This window comes from Gobio gobio, assembly GCF_949357685.1.
Source record: "Gobio gobio genome assembly, chromosome: 18".
In the NCBI taxonomy this organism is placed as follows: domain Eukaryota; kingdom Metazoa; phylum Chordata; class Actinopteri; order Cypriniformes; family Gobionidae; genus Gobio; species Gobio gobio.
The window spans coordinates 20,082,763-20,096,774 of record NC_137111.1 but is presented as its reverse complement, the minus strand read 5'-3'; the positions used below and the strand labels follow the sequence as shown (position 1 = coordinate 20,096,774).

The 14,012-nt window shown below is 34.3% G+C and overlaps 1 protein-coding gene across 2 annotated transcripts in view; it reads left to right on the top strand.

Annotated features, from left to right (window-relative positions):
* The window catches only part of adgrb3 (adhesion G protein-coupled receptor B3), a 228,406-nt gene that overhangs the window by 133,746 nt on the left and 80,648 nt on the right, over window positions 1–14,012 (top strand). For both annotated transcript variants that reach the window (XM_079843690.1, XM_079843689.1), the window contains exons 10-11: window positions 3,125–3,319; window positions 6,604–6,672. In XM_079843690.1, the coding sequence (XP_079699816.1) occupies window positions 3,125–3,319; window positions 6,604–6,672 (264 nt within the window). The remainder of the gene's footprint in view (window positions 1–3,124; window positions 3,320–6,603; window positions 6,673–14,012) is intronic.

The following is a 14,012-nucleotide window of genomic DNA, read 5'->3' as shown; positions in this document are numbered from 1 at the left end:
GAAAGGCAAATTAAACCGCTGGTATTGCAGTTTTCGAGACCTCGCGTTAATGGAGGACTCGCTCTAATTTCCTGTAAAATCCTGAAGATGGTTGTTCCAGCTCCACCGGAGCTTTTTCTGGGAACGCACCTGCTGGACACAAATGAATGATTTTCATTCTTTTTGTTTTCCGCTTCCTCTTCTTATCCGAGTCTTTCTCAAATTCAGTGCATGTTGTGTTATTGCCAAGTAAAGCTTTAGATGCATCTCGCGCACACACACACACACACACGCACACAGAAAGAGCATAGAGGAGATTTTCCATTGAAGTAGGTTTTATACTGAGGTAATGATATTTTCCATCCCCTAGCATTCTCACCTTTTTGCCTTTTTAAAAATTAATTAAGGCACTATTTATTATTTTGTATTAAATCACATCCCTTGTGGGGTCTGCTGCCTTGGTCAGGTTTTATTATCCTGTTGGGAGCTTTTGGTCTTTGGTCAGTGTAGGCAAAACCTGACACACACACACACACACACACACACATTTTTTTCATGTTTTAAGGGGATTTTCCATAGACATAATGATTGTTATACTGTACAATCTATATCTTCTATCCCACTACACTAAACCTACCCATCACAGAAAACGTTCTGCATTTTTACATTTTCAAAAAACATCACTATGATTTATACAACAATATGATGTTTAAGCTGTTTTCCTCATGGGGACCAAAAAATGTACCCATAACACGAAAACTAACACACAAAACTTGCAGCATTTTTACAAAAAATGTACCCATAAGGACAAAGATTTTGGATTTTGGACATTTTGTCACACACACACACACACACACACACACACACACACACACACACACACACACACACACACACACACACACACACACACACACACACACACACACACACACACACACACACACACACACACACACACGTCTGGTTTACTATCTTTATGGGGACTCTCCATAGACGTAATGGTATGTATAGTGTTTGTATACAGTGCAAACTGTATATCCTCTCCCCTTACACTAGCACTACCCCTAAGTCTACCCATTGAAGTCCCCACCGGGATAGAGAAACACACGCGCACACACACACACACACACACACACTCACACACACACACACACTCACACTCACACTCTCTCTCTCTTTCTCTCTCTCTCTCTCTCTTCTTTCTGGGCTCTTCAGTCTCTTTCTTTGAGTCAGTGTGGGACATCATGTCAACTTGATATATGCATGTTTGTTCATTGGCCTGTTGCTTTGTGGTGAAGTGTGTCATTTTTGATGCTCTTATCCAAGTTTAAAATTTGGGGCAGGTACTGTTCAAACTTTTGGGGTCAGAAATGTTATAATGTTTTAATGTTATGCTCAACAAGGCTGCATTTATTAGAAAGAAAAAAAAACTGTAAAAATACAGTAATAATGTGTAATATTATTATAATTTAAATTAACTGATTTGAAGCTCAAGAATATGGAATGATATCCCGGACAATATTCAAAAGGAATTGCATTTTCAATTTGTGCACGCATGCGTTGTGACATATTGGAAACACAAACGCCTGATTTGAACATGTCTGCCAAATTTCAAATGGAAACACAAAGTCCGTTTGCAATTGCATTTACAATGACTTATGAGTTATGACCCTGCCATTTTGGAATAGCAATAGAAAATCACCCATTTGCTATTTCACTTTCTCCCGTCCTGCCCCAACTCTCACAAAATTCAAATGGAATCACAATACCCAACACAGTCAACTGTTAATCAGTCTTGAGGGCGGGGTTTATTGATATAGTCGGAAAGTAGGCCACGCCCTCTAGATGTGGAAAACAGCACAGTTTTTATCGTTATTCATTCCTATAAGGAAAATGGGTAAATATCTAAAAAAAAGGTGTCTATTTTTGCATCAAAAACATGTCGTAAAACAAAGCTTTTATCATCTGCCAACCAAACAAAAAGAAACTAAAAGAAGACTGCTCTGGTTGCAAGCAACTTGTCAAGAAGAAATGAAGATGCATCTGTTAACCCCACACCTAAGCAGCATGTGTATGTCTGAAAATGTTTTAAATGTCAAAATAAAGATACAAATATAGTTGAATGAATATGAAATAAGGTTGAATAAAATTCTGAAATTAACAGAATTCAGAGCATCCTCCTACGAAACGAACATGAAGTGCGATTGAATGTCACTACTAATGTAATATTCTTTTTTAAATTTTTGATCGCTTGGATCGTGAGCACAGAGTCATATAGACAACACACCACACACATCATGTCAACTTTCTATAGATTCTCTGATTTTAACTCAAGATAATTAACTGTGGCAGCTGGAACTAGGATGATGGTGTTCATTTGATACATGCCAACTGCAGACACTGCGGTTTTCTTTTTGCTTCTTTTTTTCTGGTTGCCAGGTGAACATAAACCAATTCTGGATTTTTTACTTGTTGGCCGGTTTTTATTGAAAAAATAGCCCACCACTTGGTCTACCATTATATCAATAAACCCGTCCTCAAGACTGATTGACAGTTGACTGATTGACAGTTGACAGTGCAAAGGGGATTGCAATTCCATTTGAATTTTGTGAGGGTTGTGGCAGGACAAGGAGGAAGTGAAATAGCAAATATATATATATAATATTACTGATCCCAAACTTTTGAATGGTACCTGTGGAAGATGGAAGATGGGATAACTAGTAGTGTTTACTCATAATAGTACTTCAGTTCGAGACTTTGAACAATTTTGATACCTCAAATTGCTCTGCTTTTTGAGGAAGGGTGTTATTTGTGGAGTGCTATTATTTTTGACCAGACTGGTGATGAAAAAAGGAGTGTAAATGTTCCATAGATCATTTTGAACACTTTAGCAACTGCATTGCAACAGGTTAAACACATTTTGAGCACCTTTTGCAACTGCAGAGTGTTTGAGGTACATTATAACCAGTTCCGTTTAATATTACTTGAGGAACAGAAATGACACATCTTCATATTGAAATACTAATGGTAGTTCTGTGTACCACAACTTCATTCATGTTTGTCGCATGAGCAGGACTCTGTTAGTGTTACAGTCTTTGAAGGACACACAGAACCCAGTCTCTTTCCATGTGTCTGTCTTCAGGTCCAGGGGCACCTTGCTAAAGGTCAGAGGAATCTGGCAGGGGACGGCATGTCCCAGGTTACGAAGGTCCTCCTGGACCTCACCCAGAGACGCAATTTCTATGCAGGCGACCTTCTTTCCTCGGTGGAGATTCTTCGAAATGTCACTGACACGTTCAAAAGGGCCAGCTATGAACCCTCTTCTGATGACGTTCAGGTAAAAGAGAAAACAATGTTGCTGTTGCTGTTTTTTATTTATTTATTATTATTAAATTTTTTACAAACTCTAAGCCTATATGCATCTTATAATAGTATTAATTAAGACATTGTGGTCATCTTGAGTCTTGAATGTTGGTAATGGAGGTTGAAAGTAAATAAAATAAAATAAAATGTCCTGACTACAAGACTTTTGTTCTTATATTTTTTGCAAGCATTCAAAAATGTTGGTTCAGCAAGAATGCATTAAATATTAAATGAGATATATATAATGTTACATAAGTTTATATTTCAAATAGATGCTTTTTTACCTTCTATTCATCAAAGGATAAAAAAAAAAGTATAACTGTTTCTATTTCTAACACAGCTATTTTTCGACATTGATAATAATAATAATAATAATAATTTTTTTTTATCACCAAATCATCATATTAGAATGATTTCTGAAGATCATACTGAAACTGGAGTAATGATGCTGAAAATTCAGCTTTGCCATTACATGAATAAATTAAATTTTTTAAATAGAAACCAGTTAAATAATAATATATACAATATTGTTCACAATATTAGTTTTTACTGTATTTTTGATCAAATAAATGCAACCTTAATGAGCATAAGAGACTTCTTCAGATACATTAAAAAATCCGACCTCAAACTTTTGAACGATCGAATAAATGTAAAATATTTAATCATATGAAAGTAGATGTTTTGAAGGGTTAATAAAAGCATTTAGTCCAATTATATTTAGTCACTAGTGAGGAGCTTCTATCAGCCACATGGCATAGTTTAAATTAGTCACATGGTATTTACATGGCAATGTGATTGACTCTAAAATACTCGCCTCCAGCATACCAGTCACGTGTTTCTGAAGAGTGGCGTGCTGGAACCGCAATTGAGATGAATGGGAATGCTGACAGCTTTCTCCAGATAAATGCGTTTGGTTAAGGTTAGCAAAATGGCGGAAGTTAGCAAAGCATCTGAAATCACAAACAGCACCTTCAAAACGGCAATGTCACTACTCGGGACCCTGATTGATAAATATCTCGCCATTCTCGCCCCTCAAAGAGAGCTTATGGGATTGTGACACCGTGCGCCAGCTGCTGATAAGAGATAGTCCCTAAGTCTATCTCATTCTATCTCAAAGCCTTGTCATAACCTTCCCAATGCCGAAATAAACCGATTTCTCATGACCTGTTTGTGAGAATCTGGGTATTTTTTTTTACATAATACGGAGTGTAATGTGATTTTGTGCGTGTATGTTTGTGTGTTGGGTTGGTGTGGGAGGTTTTATCTAAGCCCTGATGTGAACCGGAGCAGCCCCTCCTCCCCACGCATGTGTGCCGGGGTGGGTTGTGTGTTTTGGAACGTATTAATGCTGTGTTTAAGTGGACGCATTACCACCAGAGGGAGCATAAGCATTCAAGTAGAAAAACAAGCGTGCCGGAGCCAAGACGCTGCCTCTCTCCTGCCTTTCGTGGCACAGAGGCAGAGCAGCAAACAAAAAAAAGAAGACAGGCACACGTCCAGCTGGATATCTCATTCAGCCCAGTCACCGCAGCAAACATCAGCTCTCTTTCCAGTCTTAGAGTAGACGGCTCTCCCAGGCGCCTTCAAACTCGACCGGCGCTCTCTTTTCTTCCCCTGTAATTCCGTGCACATACGAGTGCTTAGGAAAGATCAACCAATCCCTGAATTGAAAGCAGCAGGAAATCCCAGGTGTGTTTCAGAGCCGAGGCTGCTGGACATATCCCATCATCTGCGTGTAAATCAGTGCTGGGATCCTCTGTGTAATTCCTCAAGACACTGTTTGTTTAGACTTTTAAAATGCAGAGGAGATTCTCTATTATTGCCTTCTCAGGGAATAGTTTTTCTTTGCCAAACATCCCGGTTAGAACTAGTTCTTGTTTGCTTTTTCGAGGACTATGGAAAATTACAATTCAAAGCCAATTTAATACTTGTATAGCCTGTATATATTTAATAGGTACAAAAACCATGCTATTTTTATGAATACAGTCCCCCTCAAGGACATTATTGCTTTTTGTAATGCTTCATAAAAAATATTAAGAGCACAGTTTTCATTACAAATGTGTTTTAATATGCAATTTCATTATCCTTCCGTTGTAGTATATAGTCCTTGACATACAGAACACTGTTCTGTGGGTGCTGTGCAGTGATCTAAACGCATCAAAGTTTTATAAAGTATATTATGAAGTTATTCTGAATGAATTCAGTCGTTCATGATGCCTCATGATTTGTCGTGAATAATTGCAGCTAATACAATTTGGTTACACTTTATTTTAAGGTGTCATTGTTACAGTGTAATTATATATTTAAAGCTGCTGTCCGTAACTTTTTTGTATTCAAGATTTACAAAAACTATATAATGAGAATGTACAACATGAATCCATTTACCCTGAATCACTATGGTACACTTATAATAAGTTTTTATATTGGGACTATTTCAGACCGGTCTGGTAGGAACCGCTGCGGAGGAGCACAGTCCCTGCGCGACTCGCCATAGACATAAACAGAGAGAAGTAGCTCCAGCTGCAATGTTCTTCCACAAAACGCATGCAGTTCTGTTTATTAACCTCTAGAGCGCAAAAAGTTACGGACTGCAGCTTTAAGTACTGAGTAATATTAATCAACTACATGTACTTACTATAGGGTCAGGGTAGGATTAGGGTTTGGTTGAGGGTTAGTTGCATGTAATTATACACTATTTACTATGGTAAGTACATGTAACATGTGTAACAAGGACATTGTAAAATAAAGTGTTACCTACAGTTTTGCATACAAATTTGAATATGTTATTTAAAATTCTTTATCAGCAACCATATCCGTGTGTTATATCATGCATTATATACCTTAAAGGCGTAAGTAAAAAATATATGAGGATTATAATGCTTTTTAAATAGGTTAGGTTCACTCGAACACCTGATGGATCAAATCAAGTTCAATAACCAAGTTTTAGTCAGAAAAAGACTGTTGACTGTTCTAGTTGCTTCTTTTGCTCTCATTTGTAAGTCGCTTTGGATAAAAGCGTCTGCTAAATGACTAAATGTAAATGTAAATGTAAATGTAAAAAAGTAAAATGGGTTGCAATTCACGTTCACACTTTTTTAGTTCGACAGTGTTTCTTACTGTATAAATGATGCATATTAAACTTTCAAAGCATAAGGACTGAAATGAGATCCTTCTTTGTTATGATCCTTCACAAATAAAGTTCCCAGTCTCTTCCTGTGACCGCAGCATTTTACTAACTACAATTTCTTCTCTCCCCAGAATTTCTTTCAGATCATCAGCAATCTCCTGGAAGAGGAGAACAGAGAAAAGTGGGAGGACGCGCAACAGGTGGGTCTGAACATTGTGAAAGTGTGTTTTTGAAGCTTTGGGGTCGAGATTGCTTTATTATAGTCACATCTGGTGTTGTGTGTCACTCTGCGGCTGTATATTGTGTGATGAGCCCTCAGCGAATCGATTGCCATCACCAGTGCAGATGCTTTAGGTAATTGTCAGGTCAAAGAGGTGCCTGTCTCCACAGGCTGGGCTGCGTCAAATCAAACCTCCTCTGCCAAAAACCGACCTCCCTGCTGTGCTGATTGGTGGAAGGATATCTGCAATATCCACTACATCCACTTGGTGGCAGCAGCATTGGCAGCATATGTCCAGCCTTCATGCTTTCCGTCAGCGGTGACGGCATTGTCTCCTCTCACTCTCTGAGAGACAGTGTAAAAGCAGCCTGAGAGATTTGGAATCTGCTAAGCTGGATGTTCTTCAGAAATCTCCAACTGCATTATTATTGCTTTGGACCAAATTGAGTGTCTTAAATGTTTCTTTCTTTACTCTTAGCCTGAACTGGTAATTCCTCCCTAGCAGACAGTGGTAATGTTACTGTCTGTCAAACGTAAGCTGCTTTGGAGCTCCTTCGTCTAATGTTTTCACCCGAGTAAAACGTGTCCTTGAGTGAAACGGGGTGCTGTGTGTCAACCGAATTAGCCCTTTAATGGAGTTTACAGTAGGGTAGTGTCGCAAGGCTTTTAAAGAAAAGTCATATGTTTTTCAGTCAGGAGTGTATTCAGAGATAAGGTCACGTAGCTGGTTGTTTTGTGTGGTTTAAGCAGTCCCCGGAGCCGGCGGTCACCTGTTTCCCATTCACGTTCCTCCTCTGCTTTGTCACGGATTGAATCTTCAAAATCCTCAAATCATTAAAGGACATCTGAGACGGTTGTCACCGGCTCTGTCAAATGACTGACCTTAGAAAGCTCGAACGTTTAAAGATCACCCAGGATTTTATCTTGTCTGTCTGTCTTGTCTTTTCTTCTTTAGAGTCAGCTTGCCTGAGCTTTGATTGCCAGTCTAGAGTTCACACCTCAGATTCATGGCAGTCTGTGCTTTTCGGGCAGAGAGGGAACATTTTTAAAGGAAGTGCTTAAGAGAAGAGGCTGTGACTGCCTCGCAAATTCACAACTTGAAATGAAGGAGAACTCAAGGTTCATTCGTTTCATTAACTGATGGTTTACTGACTGCTTATAGATAGAATTGGGATATTAGGGGCCAAGCACCAAGGTGCAGAGGCACCTATTGTTATCATTTGCGTTCCTATTATTATTATTTTTCTTTTTCTGCTCTTGAGTCTATGGCAGCCCATAGAACCGCTTGCGGGAAATTTGCCACAGAGATAGAGGACAGTTCACCATAGCAAATTTGGCTAGCAACAAAATATTTTTTTCCTCTGAATCCTTGGCACAAGTGGCCGAAAACTGGATTGCCGAAAATTCGAGAAAGAAAATGCGCCATTTTGAATTTTTATGAAAAATCTACTTTTTCTAACTCCACTTGGGCCGTTGCTCCAATTTTCACGAAAATTGAACCAGATCATCTTTAGACCATGCTGACAAAAGTTTCAAGATGGCATAAGTAGATTCAAGATAATTAGTCAAACCGTTCTCGAATAACGCGCCAACGAAATTTGACGAAGTGCCCGCCAAAATGAATGTGAAGCTATATCTCCGCAGCGCTTTAGCATATTCTGACCAAACTTATGTGTTATGGCAACCATGACCTGAGGCTACCTGCAGTGTTTCGGCGCAGTGCCACCTAGTGGTCCGGAGATACAAAAATTAGCTTTTTTTATAACTTCTGAATGCTTTGGCCAAAAATCACGAAACTGGTCTCTTTAAATTCGGGACATCATGACAAATCATACGACAATTTTCCCATATCAGCCATTTTGGGCGACAGCCATTTTTAATTTTGTCAAAAAATGCTATATTTTATGAACGCATTGGTGTATCGTTACGAAATTCGGTATGTCTCTTAAGCAGCATGCCCCTGGCAGTACTCAAAAACTTTCGAGGCAGTATTATTATTAAAAGTTATAATACAGTTTCCAAAAATGCTAATAACTTTTGATTAAGTTTGCCTATTGTAATATGCTTGCAGCTATATTTTTACTTGTATCTTCCATACCCTAAACCATATACTGTACAAGAAGAGTAATAGTAAATTATTATATTATATTATATATAAATATTACTATAAACATAGTTCAAATATTATATATTATTACTCACACACTCGCACACACACCTATTTGCCAAAATGTCCTATTTTATATCTGTTTGCATATAGTAGTGAGATAAATATTATATTAATTATATTATATGATATGATATGATATGATATGATATGATATGATATGATATGATATTATATTATATTAATTATATTAAATTATATATTATATTATATTAATTATATTATATTATATTATATTATATTATATTATATTATATTAATGATATTATATTATATATTATATTATATTATATTATATTATATTATATTATATTATATTATATTTATTATATTTATTATATTTATTATATTATATTATATTATATTAATTATATTATATTATATTATATTATATTATATTATATTATATTATATTATATTATATTATATTATATTATATTATATTATATTATATTATATTATATTATATTATATTATATTATATTATATTATATTATTAAACTGCTTGTCCTATGTATGGTTACAGGGATGCTGGAGCCTATTCTATATTATATTATTATAAACATAGTTCAAATATTATATATTATTATTACTCACACACACACACACCTATTTGTCAAAATGGCCTATTTTATATATGTTTGCATACAGTAGTGAGATAAATATTATATTATATTATATTAATTATATTATATTATATTATATTATATTATATTATATTATATTATATTATATTATATTATATTATATATTAGATTATATATTAGATTAGATTAGATTATTTACATTTACTACAAAAATCATATACATTATACATTTAAGTTAAATAAATAATAAATAACATTAACAGCTTTTATATTATAACATACCATAACCAAAAAAATATATGAAGAAAATCACCTGTTAAAGTTATTTGGTAAGTGCTATGTTCATATCTGTTAGGATATTGTAGTGGGATGTTTACTTATGACTTGTGGTAGAAATCCATACAGCAGAAGAGCACACAATAGAAGACAGTCGAAAATGTACAGTATATGACAGCACAATTGACTGTATTTGCATGACACAGCAACAGTGCTGGTTCATCTAATGGCCGTCAGCCTCGGCCATTTCCCGCACTGCTGTCTTCCCTGCACACTTCAGCAGCCCAGCGCTGTTGCCATGGAGAGGGATGCTCTCTTCTGTCCCCCACCAGTCTGACCGAAGGGGGGTGGGCTGATCCGCCTGCGTGGCCTCAGCAACTCTCTCCCCGTCTGCAGCCTGTCTGATTGGCTTGGCCCAAGATCGGCCCCCATGCGAATGCAGAGCCCGACTCCTGCCAAGGGGATTATTAGATATGTGACTCCATCGCCCTGTTTCTGCACCTCACTAAGGGTGCTAATTATGAAATGTCACTCAGTGCTATTTTTTCTGCACCCGTGTTTTTATTTATTTATTTTTTGTCTTTTGCAGATCGGCTGCAATGTGTTTTTGCGCTTTGTTTGTTGGAACGAGGAGAGAGGGTTCAGATGATGCTAATGAGATGAGAGAAATAGGAAGCCCAGTGTCATATGGCATATTAATCCAAACAGTAAATCTGCTGGGTAAAATGGTTAAGACAACTTGACTTTTGACAGTTTTAACAAACACAGAGCAGTGTTTTTATTTTATTTTATTTATATACTATAGTAGCCTATTTATTAACTTAATATATGAACATATATTTATCAAGAATTTCAACTTATATTTTATTTCAGTTAGTTACCAAGGCAGCTTTTTATTTAGTTTAATTTAATTTAGTTTAGTTTTAGTTTAGTTTAGTTTAGTTTAGTTTAGTTTAGTTTAGTTTTATTTATTTTATTTTATTTTATTTTATTTTATTTTATTTTATTTTATTTTATTTTATTTTATTTTATTTTATTTTATTTTATTTTATTTTATTTTATTTTATTTTATTTTATTTTATTTTATTTTATTTTATTTTATTTTATTTTATTTTATTTTATTTTATTTATTTTATTTTTATTTATTTATTTATTTATTTATTTATTTAATTTTATTATTATTTTATTTATTTTATTTTATTTTATTTTAATTTATTTATTTATTTATTCATTCATTTATTTCGTTCATTCATTTCATTTATTTCAATTTTATTTTATTTTAATTTATTTATTTAATTATGTATTTATTTTAAATGAACAGAAACCATTTTAATATTTTTTATTTTAGTTATCAATATCACTTTTGACAAAGAGGAGGAGGAATACTAGGGGTAACACTACAAAAATGTTTAATTTGTTAACATTAATATACTACATTAGTTAACATGAACTATACTTTTACAGCATTTCTTAATCTTAGTTAATATTAATCTCAACATATATCACTCAAAATATCAAAAATTGTATCTGTTAACATCGATTAATGCACTGTGAACTAACATGAGCATGTACATTTTTATTAAATTACATTAACAAAAGTTAATTAACGCTGTACAAATACATTACTCCTTGTAACGTTTATGTTAGTTATTGCATTAAATGATTATATTTGAAGTTACTCTTAAAGTTAATATAATTCATAATTGACCCTACTTTTTTAATGCACATTCTTGGTTATAGTGTGCATCTTTTTAGTTTTTTAACTATTTTGTTTCAACTATTTTTTTCATCATATTTTGTCAAATTTAATATTGTTCCATTATTTGTATCACAAATCCCCCTTATTTTTCAACCCCTCTTCTCCAACCGCTTGATTCCATTATTGTATGCAACACCCACTTTTCATGATCCAATGAATTTCAAATGAATACAATGAAGTCTCTGGAGTTGTGAACAAGCAAATTACATTTGACTTTAAATAATGATTAATTGAATATTGCGTTCTTAAATATTCAATGATGAGCCTGAATGAAAGCTGGAAAAAAGCATGCTCTCGATAAAAGTTCTCTTAGCCCTTCTGTTCCCTCTAAAGATCTTTGCAGACTTTCAGAGTGATGGCAGATGTAAATAGCTGAGTTCAGTCACCTGAAGGTCAAGGATTGGATCAGCAGACCGTGATGCTATTGACTGAAAGAGAACAGGGACTTTGACAGGCTGAGGCGGTGGAATCGGGAGGGCGGTGAGCCACAGGCCTGAATTCCTCCACCGCATTTGCTCTGACACTGATGGCTGGTCCTCTGGAGAGACTCTGAGCCCTGCACAATCACTCCTGCTGCATGAGTTTGTCTTTGTGAAGGACTGAACAGACAGCATGCAGGGCTCTAAGTGTGAGATACAGAGGAAGTGCCCTTTAAAAAGACTCTGTCTCTTTCCAAAAGAGTCAGTCTAAGGGCTTTTACTGGCTGAGTGTGGGTGGTATCTATCTATCTATCTATCTATCTATCTATCTATCTATCTATCTATCTATCTATCTATCTATCTATCTATCTATCTATCTATCTATCTATCTATCTATCTATCTATCTATCTATCTATCTATCTATCTATCTATCTATCTATCTATCTATCTATCTATCTATCTATCTATCTATCTATCTATCTATCTATCTATCTATCTATCTTGTCTATCTGTCTATCTGTCTGTTTATCTGTCTGTCTTTCATTCCATTTATCATTTTGTCGATTGTTCTATCGTTCTATTAGTCTGTAACTCTATCTATCTATCTATCTATCTATCTATCTATCTATCTATCTATCTATCTATCTATCTATCTATCTATCTATCTATCTATCTATCTATCTATCTATCTATCTATCTATCTATCTATCTATCTATCTATCTATCTATCTATCTATCTATCTATCTATCTATCTATCTATCTATCTATCTATCTATCTATCTTGTCTATCTGTCTATCTGTCTGTTTATCTGTCTGTCTTTCATTCCATTTATCATTTTGTCGATTGTTCTATCGTTCTATTAGTCTGTAACTCTATCTATCTATCTATCTATCTATCTATCTATCTATCTATCTATCTATCTATCTATCTATCTATCTATCTATCTATCTATCTATCTATCTATCTATCTATCTATCTATCTATCTATCTATCTATCTATCTATCTATCTATCTATCTATCTATCTATCTATCTATCTATCTATCTATCTATCTATCTATCTATCTTGTCTATCTGTCTATCTGTCTGTTTATCTGTCTGTCTTTCATTCCATTTATCATTTTGTCGATTGTTCTATCGTTCTATTAGTCTGTAACTCTATCTATCTATCTATCTATCTATCTATCTATCTATCTATCTATCTATCTATCTATCTATCTATCTATCTATCTATCTATCTATCTATCTATCTATCTATCTATCTATCTATCTATCTATCTATCTATCTATCTATCTATCTATCTTGTCTATCTGTCTATCTGTCTGTTTATCTGTCTGTCTTTCATTCCATTTATCATTTTGTCGATTGTTCTATCGTTCTATTAGTCTGTAACTCTATCTATCTATCTATCTATCTATCTATCTATCTATCTATCTATCTATCTATCTATCTATCTATCTATCTATCTATCTATCTATCTATCTATCTATCTATCTATCTATCTATCTATCTATCTATCTATCTATCTATCTATCTATCTATCTATCTATCTTGTCTATCTGTCTATCTGTCTGTTTATCTGTCTGTCTTTCATTCCATTTATCATTTTGTCGATTGTTCTATCGTTCTATTAGTCTGTAACTCTATCTATCTATCTATCTATCTATCTATCTATCTATCTATCTATCTATCTATCTATCTATCTATCTATCTATCTATCTATCTATCTATCTATCTATCTATCTATCTATCTATCTATCTATCTATCTATCTATCTATCTATCTATCTATCTATCTATCTATCTATCTATCTATCTATCTTGTCTATCTGTCTATCTGTCTGTTTATCTGTCTGTCTTTCATTCCATTTATCATTTTGTCGATTGTTCTATCGTTCTATTAGTCTGTAACTCTATCTATCTATCTATCTATCTATCTATCTATCTATCTATCTATCTATCTATCTATCTATCTATCTATCTATCTATCTATCTATCTATCTATCTATCTATCTATCTATCTATCTATCTATCTATCTATCTATCTATCTATCTATCTATCTATCTATCTATCTATCTATCTATCTATCTTGTCTATCTGTCTATCTGT